This window comes from Macadamia integrifolia, chromosome 7 (assembly GCF_013358625.1).
Source record: "Macadamia integrifolia cultivar HAES 741 chromosome 7, SCU_Mint_v3, whole genome shotgun sequence".
Lineage (NCBI taxonomy): Eukaryota > Viridiplantae > Streptophyta > Magnoliopsida > Proteales > Proteaceae > Macadamia > Macadamia integrifolia.
The window spans coordinates 36,378,390-36,397,608 of record NC_056563.1 but is presented as its reverse complement, the minus strand read 5'-3'; the positions used below and the strand labels follow the sequence as shown (position 1 = coordinate 36,397,608).

General features: G+C 39.7%; 1 protein-coding gene across 1 annotated transcript in view; it reads right to left on the bottom strand.

The window, feature by feature from the left end:
* Positions 1 to 19,219, bottom strand: part of LOC122083173 (stromal processing peptidase, chloroplastic) — a 139,067-nt gene that overhangs the window by 34,619 nt on the left and 85,229 nt on the right. The window contains exons 14-19 of the mRNA XM_042650883.1: positions 18,684 to 18,833; positions 17,938 to 18,075; positions 15,444 to 15,671; positions 15,188 to 15,340; positions 14,623 to 14,746; positions 1,771 to 1,867 (exon numbers count right to left, since the gene is read on the bottom strand). Of these exons, the coding sequence (XP_042506817.1) occupies positions 1,771 to 1,867; positions 14,623 to 14,746; positions 15,188 to 15,340; positions 15,444 to 15,671; positions 17,938 to 18,075; positions 18,684 to 18,833 (890 nt within the window). The remainder of the gene's footprint in view (positions 1 to 1,770; positions 1,868 to 14,622; positions 14,747 to 15,187; positions 15,341 to 15,443; positions 15,672 to 17,937; positions 18,076 to 18,683; positions 18,834 to 19,219) is intronic.

Sequence of the window (19,219 nt, the reverse complement as noted above, 5' to 3'; positions counted from 1 at the left end):
CTCCTAGGGTCTCCCCTCTTCTATCCTCCCCCACCCTTGTATAGGGGTTTCTTGCCCCCCTCTCCTCTCTCCCCTTCTCATTGTTGTATATTCCCCCCCTTTTTTCCCTTTTCGTAATGCATTTATTATTCATAAAAAAAAAGGGGTGGGAAACTTGTGAGGGTGGGTCCCACATGTTGTGGGTTGGGTTGGCAAGGAAAGGGAAGAGAAGGAAATAATGGAATATGTCATTTTCAGTGGGATGGAATTTGATGGGGAAGAGTGGAAATGGAGGTGGGGTGGGATTCTATGGGAAAGAGAGGAAATAGGAGGTTGAAAGAGATAGATACAAAAGCAACTTTCTCATGATGGTGCCAAACATGGTTTAAGATCTTGGCGAGATCTCGCTAATATCTCTCTTTTTCAAAAAGTAGAGACAAGATGTATGGCGAGTTATATTTATACAAAAACTCGATCAAGATATTGAGATCTCGCCTCTCTACTTTTTTGAAGAAAACAAAAAAAACACCAAGGAGCAAGGATTTTGGTGTTTTTGCTTGAGGATCTCCATTCCAACACTCACTGAAGCTTAAAGAATAGAGAATATTACCTCCTCATCCACCTTTGGAGTTACTTTAATTTTCAATGTATGTGAAAGTGACTCATCAGTCATCAATGTTAATTGTTAAACAATTAAGTAATTATCTATGATGTCTTTTAAATTCTTATGATTATGTTGTGTCATGTGTTAATTGTGGAATGTGGAATGTGGATTATCGAATAGAGCATACTGGCCTAGGGTCTGAAGAGTTGGAGACTACTTACAGAGGGTACGAAGTCAAAGCACCATTTTAGGTTTGATTTTTAAAAAAACTGAGTTCCCACTATGTTTAAAAGGCCTAAAATAAGGTAAACCAAGTTTCAAGGGCTACAAAGACCATATGGCCACCGAGACCAACCACCGAGTCGACTGGGAAAAAATATAGGATCACACAAGATCTCGCCAAATATTTCTTTTTTGGATCAAGGAGATGGGGGGCGAGAGCAAGATCTTAAACCTGGTGCCAAAGTTTTACCAGTAGTACTTTGGAAGTGAGGGGGGTGGGAAAAAGTTGATTGTCACATCAGCAAACAACAATAATTACTTTTAAGGAACTTAGCTGGTAAGTTTTCTCACCCCACTAATTTAAACACTCATGTTTATGGTAGTTTGTGGGTAACAAATACATGTTTCCCACCCTATTTACCTTCCACTTTTCTCTGCCAAACAAACAGGGCCTTAGTGTCCAACATTGCCTGTTTCACTTGGCGGATGAGAGATATAAATGGTCTAGCAGATGAGTCAACTAGGTATGGTGCCAAAAGAAAAGGCTTTTACTTGTGATAATTGTTGTTGTTGTAGTTGTATACCATATTCAGTACTATTTTTTCTTTCCTCTTTCAATAATGAAAAAAACAGAGTATAGAAGGCAATATGGCATGACCAATACATACAGAGTTTCTCACTCGTTATCAGTCCAAACTAGAGTAAATTTCTTCTTTAATAAGTTAATATAAGAAAGCTGAGAATTAGATTGAGCCTGGGAATAAAGCTCAGTAAGAAATATAAACAAAAGCCACCCAACCCAACAAGAACATAATGCACAGAAATATCCCAACATTATACAAAAATGTCCTTTAATACATCAACCATATACAAAAATAGGTGTCCCATTGGGATCTTAGACCTTAAATTTATGTAACATTGTTAAAAGGAATTGATAACAGTAATATAATCGCAGGAGAAGTTACCTAGAATTTATGATCTCAGCCAAGAGCCCTAGTGTAATGCCAAAGAATAGTGGATGACCTCGAAGTTTGCTCTCTTCCTCAAAATTAGATTGTTCCCCTGCAGGAGCAATAACCACAATCCTCAAAAGGAAGAACAAGAAAGAGTGAAGGAAAAGTAGAATAAGAGAGTGTCTCTCTCCTAAGCTTTCATTCGTTTGTACTTTTTAGTAGCAATTATGGCATTGCCACTAGTACTAGTAAGAACAAAAAGTAGCAGCACCCTCATGTATAACATATCTCCAGACAAATATAGCTCTTCATCTTGGTTGCAATTAAAGGGGGAAGGGAAGGAATTGAAATTAGTTTAGAAACAAAATAAAAGAAACTTCTATAATCATGATTGGTGTTAAAGATTGAACCATAAGTATCGTGGGGGTACATTATTATGTGTACCATGATAGGGGGAGTGTCCCTATCGTGGTTAGTTGTTATTGCTTTGTTTGCTTTATTCTTTTCTAGTTTGGCCAGATCTCTATTTCCTAATTAGGCTACACTTCTTTAGTCAATTTCTATTTTTGAGTTTTCTTCTATAGCGAGCACCTGTATTCCTTGTCTAATTGTAATTGATTGATCAATATATATATATATATATATGTGGTAGGGGGACTGCCAGGGGTATCGATTTTGCTGATCTCCTTGGCAGTCTCCCCTTCTTTGTGTGATTACTGGTTTTTATTCATGGTATTGTTACATGGTATCAGAGCACTAATAACTAGTAATCTCCTTCATTCAACTGCTGTTTTGATAGTCCATTCAAGAACTGCAATCAGTTTCTGGTTGCAGCGCCCATGCTGCTTATATGCTATCTACTGCCGTAGTTAATGACAATACAAAGCTAAACAAGGGCTTTCCACTACTTATCTAGTGCTGTTCATAAAGATGTGTGTCAAAATATCAGTTTCTATGCATATAATGGCTGCAACTTCAGGTTCTGGATTTTTTCCTCAAGTGATTGAGATCTAAAATTACTCCTTATCCAGATGGCTGATGTTACTGATATTTTGAGACTTATTCGAGTCCATCTTAAGGTAAACTTGATCATAATTTTAGGATCATCTGCTTATCTTATTTTCTGAAATCAGATTTCTCCATACATACCTGCAGTACTCTGTTTTTGGGTAAACTTTCAGAACTATTCTTTCTCAAATTATTTTTTATCTAACCAGCCGATCAATCAATCCAGTTTTTTGGGACATCAGTGCACTCTACTAGGAGTCCCTTTTGACTTAAATTTCAGGTCTATCTGACCTGTCGATCTTTGCTATTTCATAATCACCCAAATCTGGGTTTATAAGGTACCGATTTGGAGTATTGTTGCTGCCGGCTGCTGAGTTCTTGTCAGAACAGTATTGATGCCGCCTGATTGTGTTACTACTCTTTTCGGTTGCTTTTTTGGATGCTCTCCTTGATTCCTATATTACCTATGTGCAAGATGGCTGATCTTAAATTACCGGTTGAATGTCGTTGATAATGTTCATATTCTGATCATTGATAATAAACTTAATGGAGTACTTAACTACATGTTATGGGCTCAAGCTGTTCAAGTCTATGACTCTACATTCATACTAAAGGGAAAGATTTACAACTGACCCTCTGTCTGCTGATTCTAAAGATCCAGCTGCTACCCATGGTTCAAGAACTCGGCGAGATCTCGTTTTTCTGAAAATGCGAGTTGTTCACACAGGCGAGGTAGAAAACCTGCAATATCTTGAGCGAGATTTCAAGATCTTGCCGAGATCTCAAGATCTCGCCGAGATCTCGGTCCAATAACTTGTCTCAAACCATTTCCGTTCATCTCGGTCCATTTTTGGGCCAAACTATACTATTAAAGCCAAGTTTCGACTCAACCTGGCGAGAGTTCTCACTGGTTTCGCCTTTTTTTTCCTCTTACAACATGAGATTGAAGATGCAGCATATAAGTCGAGGCCAAGAGGGTAGCAGTGAGCCAATTGAACTTGCTAACATTTTCCAAGAAAACTCAGATGAGGAGGATGATCCCTTATACCAATGGGTGAAGGATGGAGGTGAGCCACTTATGGATCAGCCTGGCGGTAGGCCCAACCCCATGGTAGCTAGTCAGATGGGTACGGACGTGGATGAGTATATGTCTCAAGAGGGCAGTGTGCTTTCACAGGTACCCAGGCCTTTCGAGACCCAAGCTATTGGGGTTGATGTGGAGCCTAAAACCGTTTGGTCACGGTCCAGTGATGATGATGATGATGGATGTGATGGGGATGGTGGTGGTGGTGGTGATGATGCAGGTGATGGTGATGGGGATGGTGGTGGTGGTGGTGATGGTGATGGTGATGATGATGGTGATGGGAATAGTGGTAATGATGGTGGTGATGGGGGTTTACACAAGAGGTACCATTACACTGAACCGAAGCAAGAACAGGTGCGGTTCATAGGAGAGACTCAGTTCACTCATGCCACACAGGACATAGACCATGGTGCATGTTCACCCGCACCCGCACCCGCACCCGCACCCGCACCCTAACCCTACAGGTAGGGGTGTCAATTCCTAAACCGAACCGGTAAAACCGGCCGGACCGAACCGATAACAACCCGGACCGAACCGAACCGAAGCCTTATTGGTTCGGTTCGGTTTCGAGTATTGCAACCCCAAAACCAAACCGAACCGCACCGAAAACCGGATGAACCCGAAACCAAACCGAAACTGGCTCAAAACCCGGACCGAAACCGAAACCAAAACGGTAAGAAACCGAAACACTCCAAAATTCATTAAAAAAATCAAAATTTGCATAGTTTTGTATACATTTGTATGGAAAGTCGAATCCAAACTAGACCAAAAACCAAAACCAACCCGGTTACAAATCAATTTAAGAAACCGAAGTTCAACAGTTCATCATTTGGTTGTTTCCTAATGGCTCCATACCGGTTTAAAAAACCGATCCAAACCGAAATGAACCTAATAAATCCAAACCGGTACCAACCCGAACCCAAACCGCACCGAAGCCGACACCGGACCGAAACCGATAAATCCTTAATGGGTCGGTTTCGGTCACTTCCAAAGTCACACCGAAACCGGTGGAACCGGACCGAAACCGCACCAACCCGGACCGTTGACACCCCTACCTACAGGAGAGGCTCACATCGTCGATTCTTAGCTGGCAGAGAGAAGCAGGATAGCGTGGACTCCATGGACATCTCTGTTAGGAGCTTGATTGACACACTAGGAGGCTTAAACATAGAGAGTGGTATTGGTACTTGTATTCTTGGGGAGCCGTTCGATGCACCTTCAGCTATATATGGCACAGGGACAACCGGCTCAGACTATAGTCATTATAGTCAATTTGGCCAATTTGGATACCCACAGCCATAGGCTAGCTCTTACCCCTCTACCATTGAGTATGGGGGTCAGTCACATGACTCACACCCCCCAATTGGGTCAGGTTTTGTAGATAGCACCTTCGGGGCTCCAAAGCCTCAGCCCCAGCCATACATGGTGATTCCTGTCGGTCAAGCACCAAGCAGCAGCTATGGATTGCATTCTAACTCATTTAGTTTCAGAGATATTTACCCAAGGATTGGGTACCTCCAGTTTGTTGGTGATGATGTTTATAGAGCTGTTGTGGCTGACTTTGAGTATTACTTCCGTCAAACTATGACATGACCAGCCTTTGTGATTCAATCAGAGCAAAACATACTTCGACATTAGCAAGAACAACATGGAGGCTATGATGATATGGCTTGTCACTCATTTCAGTCCTAGGAGTCTTGATTTCTAGGATGAAGATGCGATGTCCAGTTGTTTACTATTTAAGTATATCTATGTTATGTACTATATGGCCTTATGTTTACTTGCTATGTTGTTACTTGTTATGTTACATTGTTACTTGTTAGTTGTTACTTGAATGTATGTGATTCATCAATCAGCAATAGGATTAGAAATTATAGCTTTTATATATTCTAATGATTAAGTTGTGTCAAAATGGTGATTGTGGAAGGTGGATTGATGAATATATTATACTAGATGAAGTGTTCGAAGACTCGCCGCCTACTTACATATGGTACATTATAAAAGTACCATTTTGAGGTTGTTTTTTGCAAATCTGATGTTTCCATTGTGTTTAGAATGGCTAAAATAGGGTAAATACACAGTTTTAGGACCTACAAAGGCTATATGCCCACCGAGATCCGCCAGCGAGTCGATTGCCCGAAAAATACAAGGTTTCGGCGAGATCTCTTTTTTTAGGATAGCGAGATCGAGTTTTAAAACCTTGCTGCTACCACAGCATATAAAGAGAGGTTGCATGAAAATTACACACTCAAAATATCGTTGTGGAACACTATGGATCCAGCTATTGCCACCAACATTATGCTCCCCACTACAGCAAAGGTGGTTTGTGATGTTTAAAGGAAAGCTTCTCCCAAGAGAAGAATATACCCTGGACCTATGAGCTTTATGAGAATATGTTCAAGTTTAAACAAGAGGACATGGCCTTGAATGAATACTTCAGAAGCCATAAGAGTATTATTGAAAAACTCCAGCTTCACCAACCTCTTACCATTGATCTGGAGCAGTTAAAGCTTCAGTGGGCTAAGTTTCAGGTTGCAAAGTTTCTGGCCAGCCTACATCTTGACTACCAATCTATTAAAAGTCTGCCCTTGCTGGTGAAAAAGTAGCTTCATTAAATGAGACATTCTCTCATCTTCAGCATATAGTTACTCCATCCAAAGTGACCCCTTCCCTTCTTTTAGGGAAGTTTCAGCTTTTGTTGCTAGCCGAGGACAAGGTTCCACCTTCTCTGGAAGAGTTTGTGGCCAATGGAGAAGTCGTGACCGTGGTATGCGTGGACAGCAAACAAATTGGTCTTCTTGACAGTGTATCTTCTACAACAAGCCCAATCATATAGTTGACACATGTTGGGCTAAACATGGTTGACCAAACTGGGCCAATGAGTTAGCCAACATAGCTAAGACTGACAGTTCTACTGAGAGAGTGACTTCTGGTGACACAACACTTGCATATGCATCTGAGGCTTCTTCCTCTGATTCTGTGCCTCGAGACGATTATAATCATACTTAAACGCCTCAAATAACTTGAGTCATCTGCCTCTACTTCCACAGCCTGATGCAAAATCAAGGGTGAACCGGGTCTAAATTGAGTGTTTGGTTTAGTAAGAAATTTAGGATTTTATTTTATTTTGGGGAAATCCATGTAATCTTTGTTTATTTATTTCTTGGGGGGTGGGGGTAGTTATTAGGCTAAGTAAGAATTTCCAATTTGAGTTTATTTTGTTTCTAATTTTATTAGCCTAAATCTTAGGAAGTAATTAGGAGATTTATTTCTATTTCAGTTTAGATTTCAATTAGGGAGTACGTTCATCTCGATCAAGATTTGCAGAAGGGTCAACCTGATTCAGCCTTGATTCTGCATCACAGCCACTTTAGCACACGCAGGTAACTTTGCACTCCTTATCACCACATCATCCTCTCCATGGATTATTAACTCTGGTGCATCCTCCCATATGACTAGCAAGTCAAATCTATAATTCTTTTCCATGTCAAAAGAATGGAAAAGAATAATAGATTTGCTGATTGATCCTCCACTAGTGTGACAAGTCATGGTACGGCCTCACCCACTTTATCCATGACCCTGTCATCTATCCTTCATGTCCCAGAGTCACCGTTAAGCCTTTTATCTATTAGCCAACTGACTAAGTCACTTAACTGTTTTGTTACTTTCAACCATCTTATCGTGTCTTTCAAGACCTTCAGACAAGAAGGAGGATTGGTGGAGGCGTGAGCAGGCTACACTATACTATCTAGATGGCACTGGACTGTCTACCGCTGCTGCTACAACTACTAGTGGACCGTCTATTCAACGGCATCTTCGCCCGGGGCATCTATCTTTATCCAAGCTTCAGCTTATGGTTCCAAATTACAAATCCGTCTCTCGTCTTACATGTGAAGCCTGTAAACTCAGGAAATATCATCAGTTGCCTTTTCCTTCTCGTAGTGTGTCTAGTAGTTCATCTTTATTTTCTTTAATTCATTATGTAACATGTCGACATTAGATAAGGCTTTCTTATTTTGTCACCTTTGTGGATGGTCATTCTCGCTTGACTGGGGGTATATTTGTTGGAAGATTGTTCTGAGTTTCTTGCTGTTTTTTAAAACTTTTATCATTAAATAAGAATTCTATTTCATGCTTCCATTGAAGTTTCTGTTTTGATAATACTACTGAATGCACTCATCTTGAGATTTCTCATTTTTGCTTGGTTAATGGTATGATTCATCAAACGAGAAGTTCGTATACCCTGCAACAAAATGGGGCAGTTGAATGGAAAAATGAACACTTTTTGGAAATTTCTCAGTCACTTATGAATCATATGCATTCTCCCAAACATTTATGGTGCAATATTGTTCTTACTTCTTACTGCTTATTATTTAATTGACAGGATGCCCTCTTCAATTATAGAGAAGAGATAACCAATCACTGTCTTCTATTTTATTATATCCAAATTATCCCTTGTTTACTGTCCCGTTGTGGGTCTTTAGTTGTTGTGTGTTTGTTTATATCTTGCAACCTTAAATTGTAAATTCTTTCCCCGGTGGTTAAGGCCAAATGTATTTTTCTTAGTTACTCTACAACTCCTATTACTCATCGGCAGTTTGTTAGTACTAATGTTACCTTTTTCAAGAATATGCCATATTATTCTCTTCATGCTACTCCACCGACATCTACTGTAAATATTGATTGTGCACCCCCTATATCCGTTATTGAGCCATTTTATGATGCTACTGTTACTATATCACCACCTCCTCCACTATAGCCAAGGTTCAAAACTCGTTGTTTCTCCATTTCATCCAATCTGAAACTACCAAAATTTCATAACAGTGCATTTTTTCCATTTTTTGCTTTGCCATTTTGGGGGGCTAATGGGCGAAATGACCAAAATTTCAACAAAAAATCCTTTTATTTTTTATTTTATTTACCGAAATGAACTAAGTTTCAGAAAAATAGTGCTGATTATGGGTTTCACCTCCTATTTCGTCTCGGACATATCGAAATTAGCGAAATTTCGACAAGTTTTTGAACTATGACTACAGGTATATTAGTGGCGCAAGAAGACCGTGCCTACCACTGTAGCTCCAATTCCAGTCCACCAGACAGTTTGATCTTAGTAGTGAGGTTCAATTTACCTGTTGCACTTTGGAAAGGTATTAGTTCTTGCACTAAAAAAATCCATGATTGCCTATCTTATAGAAAATTGTGTCTATTTCATCTTCTATCTCCATTCCATAACCTTGTTTTTTCATTGTCCATGATACTTTCCAAAAAATCATCATGAGGTTTTATCTCATCCTGAGTGGAAAGTGGCATAATGACCTACTCTATGATGAATCATCATGAGGTTTTTAAAAGTAATCTACATTGAGTGTTTCAACTACTATTCAACCTCATTTGTTTAGCTTGTGCCATCGATGACAATAATATTGATGCTATAGTAACAAAAGATCAAACCCATTATAGGAATAAAAAAGGAATAACAAACACAAAATGTGATGTGCGTATGTTCTTTCGACATGCGATTTACATTCGTAAGTGTTGGGTGGAAAGGTAAGGCCAATGTCTGTCGAGTCATTGAATCAGCAAGATAGCTAGGCTCAATACCTACTTGGCCCAACAGTTTGAGATCAAAGATCTAGGACCCTTTAAGTATTTTGTAGGAATTGAAGGGTCAAGATAAGAAAAAAAAAAGGGGCTAAAGGCAACAACTGTAGGTGAGAGAGCATCATAGGAAACAAACTACGCTATAGGATAGTGCAAGCTCTCTTTCCCTTTCTTACAACAATAAGAAGATCTATAATTCAGAAGGAAGGGAAGGAATGTTACTTGGCTAAGAAAGGTGGATCTCATGATGTGGATCCAAAGGAAATTTTTGGCAAGTCTTCTTTCCCCATCTTTTATACACAAGTAACTCCTCATCATTACCATAACCACCACCTGAATGGTGTATCCACCGCTTTGTGCTTCCTAATGAGGAGGAATAGGCAAGGGAGAAATGAAGGGAATGACATAAGCAACCTTTTCACTCCCATTAGTCCACCTTCAAGAGGTAAATGATGAGAAGCAAAGAAAGGCATAGACTCAGGGAAGATGACATTTTTGGAGAGAAGCAACTTCCGGGAAGAAGGATGGTAGCACTTGTAACCTTTGGTAGTGGAGGAATATCCAAAAAGAAGCATATGAGAGCCTTGGAATCAAGTTTGGTCCGAGAGGACTTATTCACATGAACATAACAAACACACCCAAATACCTTGGGGGGAAGAGAGAAAGCTAAAATCTTAGGACAGGAACCAAGAAGTTTTGCAGGCATGCGACTGATTAAAAAATAGCAGCAAAAAGAGCATCAGACCAAAAGGTTTTAGGAACATTCATGCCAAATAAAATACTCCTACTGGCTTCCAACAAATGACGATTTTTCCTCTCAGCTACCCCATTCTGTTGGGGTGTGTCAACACAAGCCAGCTGATGGCAATGTCAGTAAAAAAGTTTTGACGATCACCATCCATATACTCTCCTCCTTATCAGAATGACCAATTTTAATTTTGGCGTCAAACTGAGTACAAACCATCTGACCTCCACCTCATCACCCCTATCCCCAAATGTCGTGCCCTAAAGCTCACCCACCTTGCCTTTGCCAAGGTTCAAAATATCAAGTTAGGTTTCGACCCTTGGGGAGAAAATTTTTTTGACCAAAATCTAGAAAACTTCAAGAAAACCAGGGAAATTTTCCCAATTTGGTGGAAATTTTGATTTTGACCCCTAAAATGTTTTTTTTTTTTTTTTTTGTGGACATCCTATTTTAGACATTTCTAACCCATTCACATAATTAGTTTCATGGAAAACCACCTAAAGTCATACTTATGGTGTCGACTAAAGTTTGCTAATGTACGTTGAGTCGTTGACTAAAACTATACTACATAAGTACATATATAAGTTACTAACTGAAAATGTAAAATACATGATTAAAAGTTTAAAACAAACAAAACATAATGTAAAAGACCCAAAATAAATAACAATATTACATAATTGCGAGTTATCTCTCATGTCTCAAGTCTCAACAGTCAATTCCAAGTAGTGTCCAAGTATATTCTATAAAAAAAATGATTTTGGAAAGATAGGATTTACCTTTCTGGTCCAAGCTCCCTTAGGTAGATTTTCTATGAATGCGTAAGATCCAAGCTTAGAATGAAGATTTGATGGCACAAGGGCAAAATATTGAGTGTTTCCCAAGTTTCCCACTTCACAGAGAAGAAATATAGGGAGAAAGTCGAAGTTTTAAAATAAGGTGCTTGGTTTCCCATTTAAGAAGTTTTTATAAAGGTTGGTTCAGCACAACGGGTCGAACCCATTTGTCCACTCGAAAATTCTTGGTTGATACTGGTCGAAACTAGTGACTTTTAAAAGTCACATCGTATTTCGTATCGAAGTCCTAGGATACTGTGGAAATGTGGGAAATTTCGATGGTATCGATTGAAACCTTAAACAATGGCCTTTGCTGATGATCTTATGATCTTCTCTAAGGTTGATCCCTCATCCTTCTCCTCCATCATGTCCACTCTCTTCATCTTTTTGAGAACCTCTCCGACCTCCACATTAACCTCCTTAAATCCAACATTTTCCTCTCTGGAGTATCTGCTACCTGCCAGGTGACAGGCTACGCATCATTGGCTTCTCCTTGGGATCTCTCCCTGTTAAATATCTCGGTCTTCCCCTCATCTCCTCCAAGCTCTCTGCTCACCACTACTTTCCCTTGCTAGACCTTATCAAGAGAAAGCTCCAGCTCTGGGAGGGCAAGCTTCCCTCTTATGCAGGTCGCCTCATTCTCATTTGCTCTGTCCACCAATCCACATATCTCTACTGGTCGGGAACCTTTCCCCTCCCGTCCTCCATATCCAAATCCATCGAGCATCTCTTTTGATCCTTCCTCAGGAAGGGTTCTGACTCTGCCAAATTTCTCCATCACCTTTCCAGGAGTAAAGTCTACCTACCTAAAGCCAAAGGTCTTGGACTTTAAAGCATAAAAGAGGTCAATCTAGTTGGCACACTCAAGCTCATCTGGAAAATTGCCTCTAACCATAATAACATTTGGGTCTCTTGGATTTATTCCCATCTTCTAAAAAATGACTTCCTTTGGACTACCTCCATTCCGTCTGATCCTTCCTGGATATGGAGGAACATCCTCTCCCTCAGGCCCACTACCCTTGAGGCCATCTCCCACTCCATTGGAGATGACTCCTCCACATCTTTCTAGCTTGATCCTTGGCATCCCTTGAGCATCCTCCTTCTTCAATTCCCTACCAAAATCGTCTACTCCTCTGGCATTCCCAGATCTGCCAAAGTTGCCTATATCATCTCCCATGGTCTTTGGTCCCCTCTGTCCCCCCGCTCTATGATTTGTGGTCCTCTCTCCCTCCCATTCCCCTGGTAGAAGCGATTTGATCATCAGGTCCCCTTCTTCTTGTGTAAATTCTCCTCTGCCTCTGCTTGGGGCTTCATTCACTCTAAGAATCCTCTCATCCCTTAAAGAAAAATCGTCCGGTTCAAAGGCCATATTCCTAGCTATAGCTTTACTGCGTGGACCCTCTTGTACTTCCTTCCCACGTAGTCCTTCCTCATTTACCATCACATTCCAGTGCCCTATTCTTGCTCTCTGCTGGAATGGTACTGAAGATGTTGACCATCTCTTATTCTCTTGCCCCTTCTCCCCATCCATTTGGAAAAGAACCCTCTCCTCCTACTAGCCTTCCAGTAGGATTAACCTTCTTTTGAGTAGATAATGGATCTAGGTCGACATGACTTTTGGTGGTTCCTCGTTTTGCGATATTGTGGGGAAACTAGTGTTATGTGCCTCTATAAACCATATCTGGATGGAGCGGAATCCGCGTAGATGTATTTCCAATTTCCGTTCATTTGACATGATTTGGAAAGCCATCTACTTCGATGTTAGCTCTAAGCTTAGTTCTATCTAGCTCCGCTCTGTCAAAGATACCCCAAGGACCATGCTCATTATTGGCTCCTGGGTTATGCCTACCTCCTTCTCCTCCTCCCACCCCAATTGATGTATCATGCTTATTTCCTTTTGTGTAGTATGCTCTCAGGCCTCTCTTGTAGGTTTTTTGTTTGTATTGGTCTTGTTGGTCGGCTTTGCTAAGTCAGCCTTGAGCATCCCCCCTCTTCTCTCCCTTACCTTCTCCTTTCCTTGTGTATTATTTCCTCTTTGTAATGAATTTATTTATTCATCCAAAAAAAAATTTTTTTTTAAGGCATATAAACATCACTCTTAAGTTTCAACAACAAAGTCCGAGTGGTACGGGAAAAGTAATCAACAAATGAAACTTCTTCTTAGGGTTGTTTTGATCTTCATTTAAATTTTAAACTCATTTCATGAGTTCTTCAAGCTTTTCCCACAATGGTCCATTCTTTGGAACCCCTTTGTAACCTAGGGTTCCAAAGAGAGGAATGGGAGTGGAAGCTTAAGACACGACTCTCAAACCAAGATCATAGTGCACCGATACCAAGTTAGAATGTAGAGATTAGGAGAGAACAAGAAAGAAGAAGAGAAGATCAGAGGGGAGGAGAAGGAGAGGAAGAGAAATGAAGAGAGAATGTTGTGTGTGAGAGAATGAACCCTCCCAAACCTGTATTGCTTCACTAATATAACATATGGAATTAAATACACATCCCTAGGGAGGTAAAAGGTAAAAAAAGGACAAATACAATATTAGACAATAAGTAAAGTAGTTCCCAAAGTAACCCAAATGCACAAACTCTAATACTGACACCAGCATGTATGGTTGGGGGGCTGGGGACAGGAAGATGCTGTCCACAAATGGACTCAATGTGTAATTGAGCATCATAAAATATTTGATTGGGCTATGGTGTGTAACATATACAAAATTGATGCCAACCACCTAGTATTTATCCTTTATATTTTTTTACAAAAATTAGTTTTTGAGAATAGTGATATACCTCCAACTTTAAAATCCTCCAACAACGCAGCAAATCATTGCTGTCAATCTTGCACAACAGTGATTTGGAACACAAAGAAAGGGGTTTTCTACACTTGTGAAACCGATCAGATTGGGTTGAAATTTCAACCCATTTCATTCAAAACTATGTATTTATACTATATCCAAATTAACATTTTGACCAAAATTTCAGCGAAATAAAACTTTGGGCCGAAATATGACCAAAACCTTCAAAATTTGGTCAAAATTTGTACATCGTTAAGTATCACCTGTAGTTTCGTTTCCAGCTTTTGCAAGACCGAAATATTTTGCGAAGTTCCACGAAATTTCAGTGAAACTTAAAACCATGTTGGGTGATCCATGAGACTATGCTAATCGATATTTGAGGTCATTGAGAGGTGTAGTTTGCGATTCATGTGATTGGCACTCAGTATTCCAAAATTTGGCAATACTATATTCTTTGGTTGCTAAATAAGGCAATGAGGACTTCCTCAACATTGTCTTCTTAAGTTTGAGAGTGATGCTAATTAGCAGCAAATTTCCCTGTTCCTTTGTAATGCTGATTGTGAAACAATTATTTTAATGTTATTCCAATTTTCCAACCACTTTTCCAAAAATAATTTAGGGATTGAGACAACTTGGTACATACAACATGCAATGTTGGCTTCTTTTATTGCTATACATAATTCACCAACCAAAGGAGAAAAGTCTGCTGTAAAGCTTAGCCATTATGAGCTACATATGCCTAGTCTAACCAGAATGTAGCATATATCCATTTAATTCCAAACCATTTCAAGTGCCACTTACCATCAAGAAATGGGCTATTACTAGACCCAAGAAGATCTTGCCCTTCAACAGTAAAGCCCCAGCGGTTTGGTGCTGGGCCTGCAATATATGCACAAGCTCTTTCATCAGTGTCTTTCAAGAATACCTGCCAATAAGCAAATAAGATTTAGAGATTCACAATCAACAGTCAGTCACTGAAGCTGTAAACATGAAGAGAGTTCCCTTTTTTGAACAAAGCTGCAAAAGTGACATGAACGCGACAGTTGAAAGCAGATAATTGGACTCCAATTATCCATTTCTGCATCCCATCCTACACTCCCTCCACCCCCACAAAAAAAATAAATAAATAATAGGGTTTTATAGAAAACTCTCCTTAGGGCTATGATATCCAAACAGGCCCACAAAATAATTGACCATCCATTACTGTCAAATTCTGCGTTGAAAAACATCTTCTATGAAATTTTCAGTTTCAAGAGCAAAATCAAATCTGATGAAGAATTGAAGTTTCCTCTCTATGATGCATGGAATACATTCCAAAGATACCAACGATGTCACTATATAAGCATGAAGTCAGTTTGTCTCTCACTTGCTGAATCTGTAGAGCAGATGGAGATGGCTGGAAACTTATAGGGTTGAATCCATGTCTTCCCTCAGTGCTCCTAGTTGATCTAACTGTGCCAAGATAATCGAGAATACAAGACTCAATGTCATCCTCAGTGAAATCTCCTACAATGCTGACCTGAAGAATAATTTAGAAACAGTGTCAAGGCAATAAGAAGACTGAAGGTAATGATACCCAAGATGAGTTCAAAGAGGACTTGAATTGCAGAATGTTCATGCACCTCCATGTTATCACCAACAAACTGATTCATTACTGCATCTTTAACGGACTGCAACGTCAAGTTTTGTAATGTATGTGGTGTGGGCTCAACAAACCGCTCATCCCCATTCAACATTGCTAACATGAGCTTGTGAGCAGTTGACCGTTCTAAACTTTTCGGAATGGACCGATAATATGATAAATAGAGTTGTCTTGCTCTATCAAATGCATCTTCCAGCCAGACACTATGCTGCAAGTCAGCATTGAAAAGATGAGCATTAGATGGAATGATGCAGAAATGGGAATATTGAAATGAACAAAAATCAAATAAACAAGCGAGCAAAATGTTCTCATGCAGCATATACATCATCACTTGTTTGCTTGTAAAAATAAAATGGAGGTCGGACCATTTTGTCCAGGAGTGTTAAGAATGATAGTACTGCAAGGCTATTCTTGTCATACCTTGCTTTCTGGTATTCTTCATGGTAGATTTCTAAGGGCAGAATTGTAATTCTTTGGTGATATTATTATAAATAACATATGCTGCAACCGATTGGAGATGAAGTCCATTCTCCCCAATCAGTATCTCCCTCTTTGCTACCTTTTAGTCTCTCTTCTTCTTCTTCTTTGTTTATGCACCACTGTAGTTGGTTGTTTTAGGTCTGAATCTGTCACATGGTATCAGAGCATTAAACAATCAACAACTTTGATCCATCCTCTTGTTTTGAGAGTCATATCATGGTTTCCTCATTTTTACTATGCTGTTTGGCTTGTGAATGAAAGGCTAGTTGATTAAACATGCAAAACTAGGGTTTTCTGTAGTGATAATCCATGTACTGCCTTGCACATGAAGTATTACAGCCACCCTACACCTTTGGCATTAAGGTTTCCCAAGTTCTACACCCTGTAGTTGGAGGGCTCCTATTTTGGCTGCAACCTTTGATTCGATGTATCTTCCTATCTGACTAGCGGATGTGTGAGGGGTTTTAGGTCATAGTTCCATGAACTAGGCTATATAATCCGTCCAAATTTAGTGTTGATCAGATAAGTATTTTAGCTGTTCATGACAGTTACTCTTTTTTTTTTTTAAGTGTGGCATCTACAAATAAGTATTAGTTGTTCTACTACATTGTTGGTAATCTGAAGTAAGAGTTTCTCCTGTTAGAGTTCATGTAATAAGGGTATTTAGGGTACTGTGAAACTTTCATATTTATTGATGCATCCCTGTAGACAAAACTCATCGAGAGCTCATTTCGAACTGATTTGGACCACCTGTACGAGAATTGCTGTATCTTCTTTGCATGAACTCGAACTGTGCCGAAACAAGTTGCATTATGTTCACGACTCGGAGCACAACAATTCTCCAGAACCCATCGTCAGGACTATCCATAAAATGACCAAAATAACCTTGAAACTTGCACTGGCCATAACTCTCTTGTCCGAAGTCAGATCGAGGCAATTCCAGATGCGTTGAAAAGAGGACAATGCACCATACAACTTTCCAAAAGAAACCCACTGCTGAAAACGCCATCTCGAATGAGAAAATTCCCCGGAACATATTGACCAAATTTACCGCAAGTTAGTTGGAAATCCATAACTGACACCACTATCGCACCCACAACACTCATGCAACTCTTCACACATCACTCATCACTGCCATGTCATCAGAGTGACCGTACGCTTCCATGTCATCACTTCTGGCCACGACATCACTAACACGTGGCCAAGGTTGCTATTAAGGACAACCGATATGCAACAGGTTGGACTTTACCTTCTAGCAGCTTTGTCAAGTCATGCCACTGCAGATGGATGGGTCATAGACATGAGTTGAAAGCTGATCTTCCCAGCAAGGGTTGATAAGACCATATATATGTTGCAAGTAATAGTATTACACTATGAGCTCCTAATCTATTTTATCAATGAATTGTTCTATTTCTAAGTTATAGCCTACAGGTGAGGCCTTGTTGCCCGAAGTGCCTTGCAAGGAGGGTTATGCTTCTATTCTCATTCTTGATGCTCAATCAAGAAATATAAATCTCTAGCCTACCTCGTTTGTTCCAGAAAGATGACATTATAATTGTGACCATTGGATATCTGGGAATGGTTTAGATAAGCCACATGTCAAATTTCAAACTCAAATTCGATTGTTGATGCTTTATTTTTCCACTTGGCAAACTCCATTTAAGATGAAACTTGAAACGTCATCAGGGATCGCTAAAGTTGGGACCTACCTCAACAAGATTCTGGCCCAAGCCGAGCTGCATATCGAAAATACTTGGGTCAACTAGAAAACCCTTTTAGGTGGGTTGCCTAGAAACCATCTTCCCAAGATGCCCCTCAATAACTTCCATATAGATGGAAAAGCACCGACAAATCTTTTCAAGAAATAAGCACTACATTATGAGTAAGAGAACCCTTTCAATCATCAAAACTTGATACATAACATAACTTTTAAGACACATTATGATATCATAATACAGTACTTCTATGACCTTACAGTTCGGAAGATAAGTTACCTCAAGTACCATATGAAGTAGTTGAAATGCAGCAGGCATCCCACCATCTCTTAAAGTAAAACGAAATTCCATACAAATAAACTCCTCCGTAGACTCCAAAGAGCAGTTAATCAGGTGATTCACACAGAAAAGTTCTACCTGGAAGCAAAACAAACCTACGTGAGACTTTGGGCTCCCAATTCCCAAACATAACTTCCACATTGATGTGAAGTGGCAACAACAACAAAACCTTTTCCCAACTAGGGTCTGCTACCTGGATCCATGACTGGGAAAGATATAAAGCAAAGGGAAGAAAAGGGGATAATCATTAATATAGCAACCAATTTTCAAACAGAAACAGCATAAGCAGGTGCATCAGAAAGCAACTTACAACTCCAATAATGGGTATCTGGTACATTAAGTCATTAAAAGCCTGATCAACTAGAGGGAGTCCACTTTCAAAAGGGGGGCAAAAAAAAGGAGCTCCTTGGTAGGAATTTTTTCACATTCCTATGACTTACTAGAAGTCTAGAACCTAATTGCCACTTAAAGCCAAGGGGTAATAAAAATTAATGATGTGGCTGAATCGTTTAAGAAAAACAAACCAAAAATTGAGAAGTAATCAACTCAGGTATTTCAAAAAGCAATATATACAAAGAGATTTCGGTCTTGCACAATATAAAATGCTAAAATGGGGAAAAGATATATAAGAGAATGAGGATCAGCAACAAAACAAATCACTGCATATTGCATATGTCATAGCACACCTGCTCCCTTGAAAAGTTTCCTACACGGCCCCCCTCACTGAGAGTTCGAACGCCAACTATAACAGCTCCCCTTGACTCAGAACTTTCAGCTGCTCGTCCACCACCAACTATCAGCCGCATGACCCCACCGCGTGCTTCATTTTTTGTGATCTGTCAACCCAATAAAAGAATTATACAACAATAGGAAAATACAAGGCAATATTCTGAAATTTTTTTAAAAATCACAAACACACACTCATCATGTGCATTTCTCTCTCTCCCTCTCTCTCTCTCTCTCTCACACGCATACACACACACAAAAATACATGTATAAACCAGAGAAACATATATTTACCAAGGAACAAACAAATACCTATGTAACAGGTACACTAATCCTCTGTTGAAACAAATATTCTTTATAGGTCAGTGCTCTCCCACCCATTCTCTGAGTAATTGCAGTTCTTTAAAGGATAGAAAAATACCAATCCGCAGAATCACATATGGCCATTTATAGACATAGTACTAGAACTTCTCTGTTCTCTCTCGCCAACCCCCCC